Raw genomic sequence first — 14,370 nt, 5'->3', positions numbered from 1 at the left:
AATTTCATCTGAGGTAAAGGAATATAATAGAGGGACAATGTTGACTGATAACAAAAATCAGATATTCACAAAATACAACATGTTAAATAAAGAGCTTTAGAGGTGAAGCTAAAAAGCTAAGTGAACTGGCTGCTGTCTGTGGCATGTATTTAACCTACAGGTATGAGTGATATAAGTCTTCTAATCTAACTCTAATGCCAGAAAGCAAATGAGCATATTTTCCCAAAATAAACAATATTATTATAATAGACAATATTCAAATTATTACATAACCTGAAAGCACATCCCTGTTTTTTTTTCCTGCCTTTGAATAATTATTAGTCAGGTCCTGCTGACTGATGCTTCTACTGCTCATCATTCGGGTCCAACTGCCTGTAGGTAATGATTACAGCTGGTTTTAAAATAACAAACTCTCACACAATGTACATGTTGAAAAGATTCTCTTGTGGTGCATAATGCTTGGTTAAAAACATCTGCCTGTTATACAAGAACGCCCACACTGCAGAGGGCACAGCTCCTGTCTGCTTTCTAAAAAAAGGGTAAAAGTTGAAATATCTATATACAAACTCTGCTCAGAGCTCCTGCAAAAGGGGAACTGGAGACAAAAATCATGGAGTTCTCATTACAAGTATTAATTACTCTGACAAAACTAACTACTGCATAGTGACTTTCCCAAGTGGCATACATTTCTGCTTTCTTCTACAGTAAGATAAATCGATTATTGGTGATTTATTTTTAACATCAGTGTGTGTATCAGTGCCTACACAACCATACAGCAAACAACCACACCCACACAGCTGAAGAGATCCCTCTGGGCCACACTTCAACCATCACCCTCTTCTTAACCCTGATCACAACCACAAGTCACAAACAAACCAACCACTCTGACCGTGCTGTAATCCTCCAGCAGCTGTCTCAGCCACAGCCCACCTGTAAACCCACGCCTGCTCTCTCATACTCCACAGCTGACCCTTGGCAAGCTTACCGTCCTCATAGAAGACATCTTCCGCTTCTTCACGCATCATCTCATCCAGGTCATCCTCTGCAATGTCGGTCATAGCCATCACTATTCCTCTTCTTCTTCTCCTTCTCTCCCCCTCGTCTCCCTCGGCTGACTAATCGGAGCTTCAGAGAGAGTGACTGGGCTGTAAAATTGAATCAACACCGGCCCGGCCTCTTCGCTTCAGGCGACAGTCCGATCACCGGCAGGCTCCTCGCTCGAGTAGGAGAGGACTGGGACTGAGCTGAGCTTCAGCTCCCTACACAGGAATGTGTGTGTGAGTGTGTAAGTGCCAGGTGAAGTGTGTGTGAGTGTGTGTGTGTGTGTGTGTGTGTGGGTGGGTGTTTGGGTGTTTGGGTGAGAGAGAGGACTCCCAGCGACCTTCACTAAGTTTCAGCAGCAGTGCTGATTTCATAACATCCTGTGTAAAACTGAAGTGAGAGTGTGCTGTAGAGCACTTGTATGCATAAGTGTGCGCATGTGTGTGTAGAGTGTGGGGAGGGTCAGTCATGTGTGTGTACATGTGTGTCTGTGCCCATATGCACAGTATGTTCTCTCTGCTGTGAGTCAGCTCCGGTTCCTGGTGATCAACAGGAATAATTAGATTTTATATTTTGAGCCAGCAAAGACATGCAAAAAGGGTGTGAAAATATGTGTGAGTGTGTGTGTGTGTGTGTGTGTGTGTGTGTGTGTGTGTGTGTGTGTGTGTTTGTTTGTGTGTACGTAGCATGGCATCTGAGATGTAAGGTTGGCCCTACTTGTCATTCCTTCACAGCTCACTAGGAATCATGGGACCACACTGATTGCTCCTTCTATTTTTTCACTCGTCCCACATTGAGGAGGCCTCGGCGTCGCTGATAACGCCTGGTGTCGTCTGCTGCTGCTGAAAGTTTCCATGGTGCTGCTCAGGACGCAGCGAGTAAACACACTCGCCTGCTCCGATTCAGACACTGTGGGAGCACCTCTCACGTAATCACAGTTTTTACACTTGAGACGTTTGCTTTAGACTACATTTTAGTCACACAGCTAAGCATCTGTGTTTCAGAAACACAAACACGAGCCAAACTCTGCAGGCTGTTTGACACCACGTACTCCTCTTTCAAAGATATTTCTAGAAGAATCAAAGAATCTTCTATCATTCTGGAGTGGAACATATTCAGTTTGCTGCTGGATTGTATTCAGAAAAAGTTATTATTGGCTCTGCAACTTGAATGCATTCATTTATGCGACAGTCTGATATCTAACAAGACTTGGTCAAAACCTAGTACATGGCTGAACTATTTAAGACTGCCGAGTTCCCAATAAAGCTCTTCTCATTTACGTGTCTTTCTGTTTCTGTTGTCAGACAACGAAACAAGTTTGAAATAGTGACTGAAACGCAGCCAGTTAAGACTACATGTTAACCAGCAGCCACTTCCAAGCCACTTTCAAGCTGCTGCTAAAATCTGATTTTATAACCGCGACGTCATCTGACAAAATCAGCACACACATAAGTTAAAAATAACTGTTATTCAGCTTAAGCACCGTTGTATTATCGCTGAGGCCTTTTTGGTACAAGTGACCCAAAACAAATAGGATGCAATTTGTGAACAAAAATCCAAACTCTTGTCATGTGTAATGACAAACCTTCCAGCCAATCATGGGCAGAGTGACTCTACTTTTTGACTTTGAAATAGTTTTCATTGCGCTTTTTAAGAGGGTTGCACCAACCCCAGGAGGCCCCTTACCAGTATCTCTCAAGCATTTCATGTCCAGACCCAAATTATTGGTAACAAGACAAGTCCTCTCTCATTTTGACCTTTAATTTTATTCTCAGATGAAAAGTCAAAAAAGGAGCCAGACACAGAATTTTCATCCTCTTTTGTCACACCATGCCTCCATCTGTCTTTACTGTGCAGTTTCTCTGACTCACATCCCATTTAGACAAACCAATTCCCAACCAAAATAGAAACTAGGCCTCTAGTCGGTTCATTATCACTTTTCCTTCAGACTTCCTCTCCCCTGCCACCACCTCCCTTTAAGGCCAAAGCTCGAGGGAACGAACCTGGAGACAAACTCATTTTCACGGAGACTGGTCCAGACAATGCAGATACATCACATCTATCAGGAGGTGGGATGTGGATCTGAATACATGTCAAGAACATTTTTACTCTGTTGTTTTGAATAATTTGCTGTGTTAACAGCTGTGCTTACCAATTCCAACATGTCAGAGGTCACTGTGGAGGGTGGTGTGAGAAACTGACAACAGTTAGGTGTTTGGTTGTATTGGTTTGACAGAGAGTGTGTACTCCTGGGTTTGCATGTTGTCTGTCAGACTGAGGCAGGAACCAAAACTGTGACGGTGGCTAAAACTGGAAGTAAAACTGTTCTAAAGAAGGGGCTTGGAACTGCTTTGGCCACCACAACCCAAAACACTCACACAAGTCGCTCTTTATAAAGCAGCAAAAAAGATGAACTTACTGAACGTGAAGATCTTTTACTGGATTACTGACATTTGTCAAAAATATGGTTGCACTGTAGAGACATTAAGAACAGTAAAAATATTTGCATGTGCATCAATGTGTGTGTGTGTGCATGTGTGCACATGAATGTGTGCATTATGCTGTTTAAAACTGGAACAGTGCCTCTCTAAAGACAAAAGCAAACATCTCTGTGAACCCATATAGGGAGGGGTGTTATAGGCAACAGTAGCTTGCAGAGGAGCCAATGTGCACAACACAATCTGTGAGTTAAGCAACATTATTTGTTAGTGCAACTCCTGCCTGGAAGTGGGTTTGAAACAGAAACGAAAGAGAAAAATAAAAACTAAAACTCATACAAGAACCAGCTACATGAACGTCTCTGTCCCCTACTTGGAGAAGCATAACTCAAGCTGTATCCTGCAAGTGGCACAAGAGCCTCTTCGCATGACAGAATCAAGGAGAGTCATGTAAACTAAGGTGTAAATGATTAATCAGTTAATCAATTACTTGACTGTCAGATATTTTGATAATCGATTAATCTTCATTTATTTATGATCCCTCAGGGTCTCTCAGTTTGCTGCTATTCTCTGGTTTATATCATTGTAGACTTAATATTTGGGGTTAGAAAAGAAAATTAGAAATGGACATTTTCTGACATTAAATTAACTAATGATTCTATTCATCAGAAAAGATCATTGACAGATTAATTGATAATGAAAGTAAATGTTAGTTGCAGTCCTAATAGAAAGACGTACATACACACACACACACATACACACACACACACACACACCAACACACACACACACATAAAGAGCAGGTCCCTTTAGACTGTGTCTCACACCGAGCAGGGTGGGACAAGAAAACACCCAGCTGACAGTATGGAAAGAAACACCACTCACAGATTTCACTAATCCAAAATGAGAAGTGGCAGAAAAGAGTTTGCACTTTACAAATCAGTGGTAGAAGGCAGTTGAAGCTTTACAATACAGACGCTGGTAATTATATACCAGGACATATCCTGATCAAAGTGAAGGAGCAGCAACAGGAAATAAAAGAAAGTGGTGACTGTACAAAAGAACGATCTGGAATCAAACAGATGCAGTGTGATCTATTCAAGTAAAGTGAAATTTTTCCCACAAATTTTTTCCATATAGTATTTTTCCAAAAGTTCTACTTGCAAACAGAGCTACATAAAAACGTACAGTTATGATTAATGCTCACTAGTCAATCTGGTGGTTAACAGCAGAACCACAGAAGGGACATTTTGACTTACTGCTCTGATCCTAGAAACATGATGGTGGGAGGGAGAATCACTGGTCATACAGGCAAGTAAACAGAAAACACACTCACATACAGAACAGTGACACGGGCAAATCAAAGCCCACTGTCTTCTGCAGATACGCCCCACTCCCATCTGTTCATTGCTATAATCGTCACATGTTCTGGTGACTGTATTATGATTTATGTGCAAAATATGTCTGTGATTAAACCCACAGAGGACAATGTTATGAAAAGGTTACAAATCTGAGCATTCACAGACATTTCAATTACTTTTTTTCCCCCTCAGCAGCTTCTGACCATGAGCTCCAGGCAGGAGCTCCACAAAACGGGGTCACGTTTGGGCTGCATTTGCCCTGCTGCATTTCAATGACTGGGTTACATTGTTGTCACCAGCAGAGAAAACCCCCTGCTTCGGGAAATGCAAACGCATGCTGTTGGGCTGCTACCACACAATACCACACACACACATACACACACACACAAACAGACACTGACACGTTCATATAATAATGCTGAACATTCACACACAATGCCACCAAAACACAGCACAGACAAACAGACAAGTACGTACACAAACACACACACACCACAAACACAGTTGTTACTCCGGCATTGCAAAGAGTAGCACAATCAGACCCGCTCAGTACAATGGTGTTGTTTGAATGGGGTCAAACAATGGAGCTCTTTGGCATCTGAATCGAGCCAGATGATGAGTATCCCAGGAGGCTGAATAGGCGGCCTCAGCCTCCTACACACTCACTCTTCTGGCCCTGACAATATGCATCAGTACACCGCCTGTTACTGTGGACTAAAATATCAGTCATTAGCATGGAAGCAGCAACTCATTAGCATCCAGGCTAATTCTATGGTGCTAGCTAATTTGCAAGTATGCAGCCTCTTGCACAGATGCTTCAATGGCCATAAAACACTAGAAAACTAGAGAAAATAATCAGCATCAGACAACAGAATTCCTGCATTAGAAACATATACATTTAGATTTTTATTTAATTTCTTTTGACCGGCTGGAAGACTCCACTACATCTCCACATACACCAAAGTACACAGAACATCCAATCAAGCTAACTTCTTGCAACCTATAAGTTCCACAGCTCTTTTAGATCAAACAGTTCTATATGTAAATCCTAATTAAATATGAAAAGCAACTAGGGACTATCTGGCTGTGGGATAACAGCAGCCGCGACACCCATCAACATGTTGACGTTCTGACCCACAAATACTCAGTATTAGGCTACTACATGAGTAATGAGTACTCAGTTTCGTGACTGTATTTTGCACAAATGTGATGCTGTCATGAATAAAATGTCTGTCCACAGACAGACAGACAGACATATAAACACCTGCCAGAGTACTGAAATCTGCCTCTGTGGTAGTTTCCACTACAGTAAGTGTCTCTAGGACCACATTTGCCATGATGACACACACGCACACACATTGTCACAGCTAGTAATTATATGAGTTTTTCAGACTTGGTTTAGAAAACAGTTAGGCCTGCTGTGTATGGTTGCATTTAAACTGACATCATGCACCAAAGTAAAATTATCAATGTTCACAACAGGATTTGGGTCATTTATGTTATTCTTTGCATGCCAGGGAGTGCAGAAAACATTGCAGCTATTGACGTGACTGAGTTCACGTCCTTGTTTTTTCAGGGAATTTGAGGCTATCAGCAACATGGAGGGCGTTTAGCTTCTAAAAATAAAGACTTGCTGGATATTTAATAGGCTGGTTCATAAATTTTTTCAACTGTGTATATTAAAATTTGAGTAGTTTCACGCCAAAAAAAAAAAACATAAATTGGGGCAATTTCCCACTAGCATTTTATTTTTTACAGTTTAGATGAGATTTAGATCAAAAATAACATTTTACAAACTTTATTAAAAAAAAAATCTAATTTGTAAAATGACCAAAATGTGATTTTTAAGATTTTGATGATGCTTGCTAATATAACAATAATATGATAAACCTCTCTGTAGTGCATGTTTCAGTCAAAGAACTGCAGAACATATAAAGAAACATTTAAACAAGCAATGAAACTATAAATAGTACAAGCTTGAATAAAAAGAGGAGAACACACCCAACACACAGGATATTGTTGCTACACAAAAAGCTGATTCATAAATCTTGTGGAAACTGGATTTCTGAGTACAGGGAACTAGGAGGAGTAAGTGCACATTGCACAGCAGGTCACCCCAGGCCAGAGCACAGATTTCAAATACATGAAAAGTTGGATGTAAGGGAGGAAGTTTAAGGAGGAGACGGATGAGAAAACTACTTGAAAAAGTTCTTGATGTCAGGATGACTTCCTCTGCCAAACCATGACAAGTAGGTATGGGTCTGAGGTGATGGGAATGGAGGGAGGACAGAAATAAAATGTCCTTTTTGGAAAATGGTGCAAGGACTCCTCAGGTCAGCTCATCTTTGATAATTGCCACAGACTAATGTGAGTGAGAGTCAGAGAGGATGAAGGCTGGAAGACAAAAGAAAAACAGAGGCGGGTAAAAAGTGACTTCAATGGACATCTTCTGTCCTCTCCTATCGTTCCCACTTTGCTCCCTCCACCCAGGCTACTGCTTCTTTTTCTCTCCCTCTAAGAAGGATGACAAAATGGGATGATTGTGAAAGGGGTGCCTGGTTACCCTGGTAACAATAATGAGGGCATTGCGTGGTAAATCCAATTTGCCATGGCACTCTCTGAGTCATTCGAGGTGCACGTGTGTGAGTTAGTGTGTGTGTGTGTGTGTGTGTGTGACGCTGCCGCTTCATGTGTCTGATGGAAGACGACCATAATGTACTGTACTGTAGCCCACCTCACACATACTCATGCAAGTAGACACACACACACGCACATGCACATACACACACACACACACACACACACACACACACACACACACACACACACACACACACACACACACACACACACACACACACACACGATCCAGCTCCCTGCAATGTGTTTACAATACAGAAAACATCACACAGTAGATCTTGATGCAACTTCTTTTATCCAAATCTCAATGCTGAGAGTGGGTAAGACAAAAACAGAAACCTGGAGCATAAAACACAGTGCAATCAGTGCAAACCGCTGATTGAAATGTCTCATGAATATCCGAAGTCAGAGTTATTTAACCAAAAGATGAGTCTGTGCAAATAGCAGAGCATCAGAGTGTATGAATTTGCAATGAGCCCCATACTACTTCTGTTCAAACTTACCAGTTTCTTAGTAGCATCCACTCTCACATTTTTCAGGCAGACCATGTAAACTGAGTTCAACCTGGACAAACATGCAACTACACAGTCTGGTTTAGTGTGCAGGAAGAAGCATGGTATGATGAAAGCCAAAGTTATGTTAATTTGAGCCAAAGCTGCAGGAGACAAAGTGGTAGATATACCTACTGAAAGCATATCGATATCTTTTCATCCTTATATGGTTGTAAGTCCTGACTCTGCGGTACATTATGTTAAAGGATAATCCAAGCGCACGCCTCCTTGTCAGTGTGAAACCTACAAGTCTGTCTGTGCTGCCACCAATTTTCTATTTTCGTGCCCTCTCCCTGTCTCTCCCTGCCGCTATTGTATTTTGTCTTTCTCTGTTCCACAATTGGATCCTTTTCTCTCGCTCATTCACTCTTTGCCTTTCTGTCTCTGTCCCAGAGTGCACAGAGGGCATCAGACAATGGCAGCAATACAGCCGCTGCACACCAGCTGTGCAGACTGGCACCGCAGAGATGGCAGTACCCATGTTGTGCCCTGCTGCTCCCGGGTACACCTGGAGGGAAGAGATAACAGGGAGCTGAAGCACTCAACCAAATGAATCATCAGACCACAGCCTTATCTGGGCATTTGTCTCTGTGGCCCTCAGTATCAAATTTAAACTGATGTACTCAAGACAATATGGAGGGTGAGCTCATAAAAACAGCTTCATTCATTGATTTGTTTCTGGTGGTTTAACTGACCATTTGCTAATGCTCTGCCCCAAATAGCAAATGTCACGCTATACTTGTCAGGAGATTGGAAGGAAGCGTCTTTTTTTCTTTCCAAAACCAAAGACACAAGAACAAAAGTAGAAGGAACGTATTAGACAGTGTGTTTATTTGCTTTAAACAAGCTGTTTTTAAATTGTTAGCTTGCCCAGCTAACTAGCTTCCTACCTTGTAACCAAGCATTATTTCCAAAACCAATATTATTAACCACTATGTTAGCTTGGGTTTGGGCTACAGGTTACATTCAAAATAAAATCTCTTCCACAATGAGCACATAAACTGTGTATGTCTCAACTGTGTGAACCCCGATCCTCGATGCTATCAGAGATTAGACTGATGTTAGCAGATCCATCCTGCTCTTTATTGGATTTGTGGAAAGTTTAGAGTGAAATTTGCCAAAATCATTAGTTAGTCCTCGTCCAAAGCTTTTTTTCTAAACAGGGTTATAGGCAAATACTGTAATAGATCTTAGATTTTTCCGCATGGTTATAATACTAGAGCTGCTCTTAACACTACAATACAAGAACTGTTTATTTCTCCTGCATGGCTCAACTGTGGTGAGGATGACGTTTCACCTCTTTAGCTTCAGTTTTTAAGCACCATTTTATGCATGTAACCATCAAGTGCATGCATAAGGTCCTTGTTTTAAAATGAAGCTAATGCTAGCTTAATGAGGTAGCTAGTTAAAGCTGAAAAATCCACCAGCAACAATTGCCTTTTCAGTCAGCAGGCCACTTCTGTTTGAAACTGAAGACGCATTGTTTAACAATTAATAAGAATTTTCGGCAGTAAATCTGCCATTGTTGTTACTGCAAACTGCATTTGTGCCACTCAACAAGTTGCAACTAAGAATGGCAGGACTTAGCGAACAGTAGGCCTGTCCTAAATATTGAGGGTACCCTCATATGCCACATCTATCAAATCACCCTCATGACTGAGCAGCTTTCTGACAGTTAATATCTCCCCACAGCCCCAAGCAGTTCATTAAGTGTTACATAATCTTGTTCTATTTTTGACAAGTAACTGATGGGGATATCCAGAAACCAGATGAGGAGGTTGCAGTAGGGTGGGGCAACAGGGTGGCTAGAGCTCTGAAAACCACAGTTTCCTCTCCCACGCTACCCACCCACCACATCAGGGTGTCCTTACTGCCAACACCTGCCTGCTGCAGAATGAGGAAGTCAACTTTCAAAACTAGAAAAACACCTATGGCAATGCCAATGGCAACTGATGCAATGTGCCCTAGATGGACAATATTACTTGTGAGTATGACCTACACCGTTATCTGCAAAATTGTGACATAAATGTACAAACTTACTCAAGCACAAACATCTAGATTTAATAGATATAGTCAGCAGTGTGAGGTGAAATACATTTATAGATTGTATACAAATATTTACCATGTGAACAGGAAGGGAGGGTCTCACAAAAGCTTCTGAGAAACAGGGTGGGGACATGGAAGGAAGGTTGGCCAACAGTGTGTAAAATAACACTGAGTGTCTATTGCAGCTGCATTTCTCTGCGAGTAAAACAGAGTGCTCACGCGCCACAGAGGCCGTAAGTTAGAAAAAGGGCGCAGGGTTTATTCAGAGTCGGAGGATGACAGAACTGGTCACTGTAAGTGTTACACATGTAGCCTTTCTGCCCGGATGGTCAGAGGAACAGCGGCAGTGGGAGCTGGGCTGGAAAATGCACTGACAGCTCATCATTGTGCAAGAGGGCATATTAAAAAAACCAACGAAAGAAATCTCTGTATGTGTGTATGTAAGTGTGCGTTTACCCTGTCTGGCTTTGCATCAAGTCACTCCAGAGTGATGACATCTGCTGTGACTACACATCTGTCCTTCTCCCTGGAGTATTGTAATGTACCAACCTTATATGACCTACATAAATCTACAGTTTTGTCAATGAGCCGTTTCAGTTCCTGAAATTAGATTTTTTTTTTATATTTAAACACCATCTAAAGCCACAATTATTGCAGATATTCCACGTAAATGCTTACATGAAATATCTGGAAGATTCTCCAGAACCACAGATGACATTATACAACTGTTTCTACGGGCTAAGTAGTAATCCCAGAGAAAATTAAACTGACCTTGATGTATGTGTAAAATAGTCTGAATTGTCACTTAACACAATTACTCAAACTTCTCAAATGTGAGGATAAAATAACTGAAAGTATGACGCAAATGGAGTAATTTTGATCAAATGATAAGTAAACAGGAATAATCTGAACAAACACACAATGCTAGCTTCCGGTACGGTTTTTGGGACTTGATGCTACGGACACAGTTTAAAGAGTGTTAAGATTTGATACCCAGACCTATTGGTCACAACGAAAATATTTAATATACTTTAGCTGAGTGAGAGAGAGGCAGAGACTCTCCCACAACGCTGGAGAGTCGAATCAAGGCCTTCTTTCCGGTTCATCAGCATTTGAATGTTTCTTCTCATTGGTGAAGCCAGCATGGGTTTAGCCAAGGCCAGCATCTCACTCTATTGCACGCAAGAACACACACACACACACACACACACACACACACACACACACACACACACACACACACACACACACACACACACACACACACACACACACACACACACACACACACACACACACACAATTATCTTAGCCTGGCATCCTTCTGAGGGGAATGGACACTCAATACAGCCACATCCTGGCCACCATGAAAACCCAGGAGTTCTACTGAGAAGCACAAAGAAGAAACTGGCAACCCGACCCAAACCCAGTGACATGGGAACCATGAGCTCATGAGCTAGTGTTGCCATATACTCTGCCAAATCTTCCAGCCTTGGCCTTGAGACATTGAAACTGGCATAAAGTTTGACCAGTCAACCTTATGCTATTCAGCAAGAACAATTTCATTCTGTGTCTCAATGAAAATATTGAAATGATGAGATGGCTGGGGGCTTTTTTGTTGTCTATGCGTTGTATTTAGTCTTTGATAGCAACATCTCTGAAAACCCATCAGAAACCAAATGACAATCTGGCAAGTAGACAATAAATCCTGAGATGAGAACCTGGACCTCCTTTGAGAAAAGAAAGAGACAGAGCCAACACATGCCGAGAAAAGAAAAAGGACATTGGATCAAATTCTTTTCTGAAATATCCAGTTTTGTAACATGGACTTTCCCTCAAGTTCATGCAGTGAGATATTAAATTCAATCTTCAAGGGAAAATGAGACTGCATTTATGACAGCACTATATTTTTTGTGGCATTGACTGTGTCGTGCGTTTCAATAATGAAGTTGCTTTCGAAAAAGTTTTTTCCTTCAAACATCGCACCTTTTGAGGCATCATGAGCAAAGCTTACAGAACATAGCAGTGGACAAGGTCAACCTGAACTTTTCTTTCATTTGCCTCAGGATTGTAAAAACAACATGATACTGCATCGATTTTATTTGCTCCTTCCATTATACAGAGAGGACAGAGGTCAGGCTGGGTTACAGCGCAGCCCCCACAAGGCTGTGTCTCACTCAGTGCTGCTTCAGCAGTGCAGGTCACTTGATTCTGAGCTCTCTCAACATTAAGTGCGTTTCCATTGATCTGTTTTTGTGTGCATAAAAAACAGAGTCAAAAAGCTGGAAATTTTTCTAAAAAGCAGAAGTTTTTATGCTTGGAAAAATTGCAACAAAGTGCAGTGGAAACAGACTTAGTACATAAACTATGATGTACATGAAGCATGCAGCTTAAATGTCACTCAAGGTTTCACTCACACTGAAGAGACTGACTAGAATTATTGCCTTGCGGTTGTACGCCTCCACCAACCAGTCCCGATGCACTTTACATCCGTGTCTGACCAGATAGTAATAGTAGTAGTAAAGAAGTGAAGTCTTTGAAGGAATTGAATACATTTAATAAGTGTATCTTATCATAATTACCATATGAATACTTGAGATATGGCCAAAAACATGTTTTGTGAGGTCATGGTGACCTTGAAACCTTCGACCTCTTACCACCAAATTCTAATCAGTTCATCTTTGAGTCCAAGTGAGTGTTTGTTCGAAATATGAAGAAATTCCTACAAGGGTTACTGAGACCTTGCATTCGAGAGAATGGGAGAGTACTATAGCTTTAGCAGTATCCAGCCATATGGGGAGCTACGTATGAAATCTCACATCTCTCTGGAATCTCAGAGTATATGTCTAAACCTGAGCAAATGAAACAAAAACCTATCAGCCCGGCTTGATGCATCTGCAGATAAATGTAATTTGGAGGAACTGACCACTTTTTTAGTGTTATATTTTGATAGAACATAACACAGTTGTAATAAAAGCAATGTGATGAATAAATGAAAATACTGGCATATATGGGGAAATGTGGCGTCAAACACAAATGGAAATGAGAGCTACAGGTGTAATAAATAACTGAAACACGTGCGCTTCTTTTGGGACATGCAGGCAGTATTTTTTTTTTGTTCTCTCCTCCCTCTGTCTCTCACTCTCTCCTTGTCTTTCTCTCTTTCCATTAGTTGTTCTCTCTGTGTTCATAAGCAGCCCACGCAGCAGCCCTGCTTGTTGACTTTATTGTGTGAAATTACAGAGAGAGGACCAGCACGATTCCACACTCACATGTGCCCTGAAAGCTTGTGAATTGAATTGTTTTCTGGGCGAAGAGAGAGGGACGGAGAAACGAGCAGATAAGCAGGAGAGAAAGAACAAAGAGAGAGAGAGCGAAAAAAATAAGTGCGTGACAGAAATAAAAGAAAGGAGAGGAAAGAGCGGAAGAAAGTATAAGTGAGCAGTGAGAAACAATCATTTCCAGCTACAGCTGACAACTGGAAAATGAGCCGAGGTGATATGTAATCTCCTCTGATGTAGTTTTGAATCCCAACACCGCCTCCTGCATCAGTGGCAGCAGAGGCTACAGTAGTGAGGAGGCGCGTTGCTATGGAGGGGGAAGATTTTCAGAGAGTGAGCGCCATCACAAATCTGGTTCGAGAGAGGAGAGGAGAGGAGAGGAGAGGAGAGGAGAGGGATAATGAAGATCTGAAGGGAGGGTAGAAATAGGAGAATGGGAGAGAGAGAGAGAGAGAGAGAGGTCGCAGGGCAAGAGGACGATAAGTGAGAGGAGAGGCTGAAGGAGACATGAGAAACAAAGGAAGCAATAAAGCAAATGCAAAGGGGGCAGAGGTGAGGGACAGAGAGGTGCGGAGAAGAAGAGGATGACAACAGAATAAAGGAGAAGAGAAATGTGCACAAGTCAGGCAGGTCACAGAAACAGAATAACACAATCTGATAAAGTGGTTTGTTTTAATCACCTCCATTAGTAGTAAAAAAGCAGAAAAAAAAAAAAAGACAGTCTGACAGATTATTAGCGAGACACACCTTTGACTGTGCTCATGGTTTTCTGCATCTTGTCAGAAGAAAGCAAGAGTTTCTCTTTTTCGGCCGCTGCCTTTTTCATAAAATCAGAAGGATGATCCTCTGAGTAGCACTTTGCCCTCAGCAAGGTGTCAGAAACAGGAAGAATAAATTGCAGTCTTCAGAGGAGGAAGGAAGAAGAGCAGTTTTTTTTTTCATCATCTTAGCCACACTATGACATTGTCAAGCAGAGGAGATGTGCAATCGTGATATTGCCTCACTTCCCTCT

At 41.7% G+C, this 14,370-nt stretch overlaps 1 protein-coding gene across 5 annotated transcripts in view; it reads right to left on the bottom strand.

Annotated features, from left to right (window-relative positions):
* Window positions 1-14,370, bottom strand: part of ripor2 (RHO family interacting cell polarization regulator 2) — a 90,536-nt gene that overhangs the window by 71,668 nt on the left and 4,498 nt on the right. For 2 of the 5 annotated variants that reach the window (XM_056399381.1, XM_056399382.1), the window contains exon 1: window positions 986-1,395. The exons of 1 other annotated variant lie outside the window; for it this stretch is intronic. In XM_056399381.1, the coding sequence (XP_056255356.1) occupies window positions 986-1,064 (79 nt within the window). In that variant the 5' untranslated portion in view covers window positions 1,065-1,395. Of the gene's footprint in view, window positions 1-985; window positions 1,396-8,166; window positions 8,397-14,370 lie in introns of those variants that run through there. 2 more of the 5 variants (XM_056399384.1, XM_056399386.1) reach the window with 2 other exon arrangements.

Source organism: Seriola aureovittata, chromosome 16 (assembly GCF_021018895.1).
Source record: "Seriola aureovittata isolate HTS-2021-v1 ecotype China chromosome 16, ASM2101889v1, whole genome shotgun sequence".
Classification (NCBI taxonomy): Eukaryota; Metazoa; Chordata; class Actinopteri; order Carangiformes; family Carangidae; genus Seriola; species Seriola aureovittata.
Note: the sequence above shows the minus strand (reverse complement) of the source record. Positions and strands in the feature narration are given on the sequence as shown.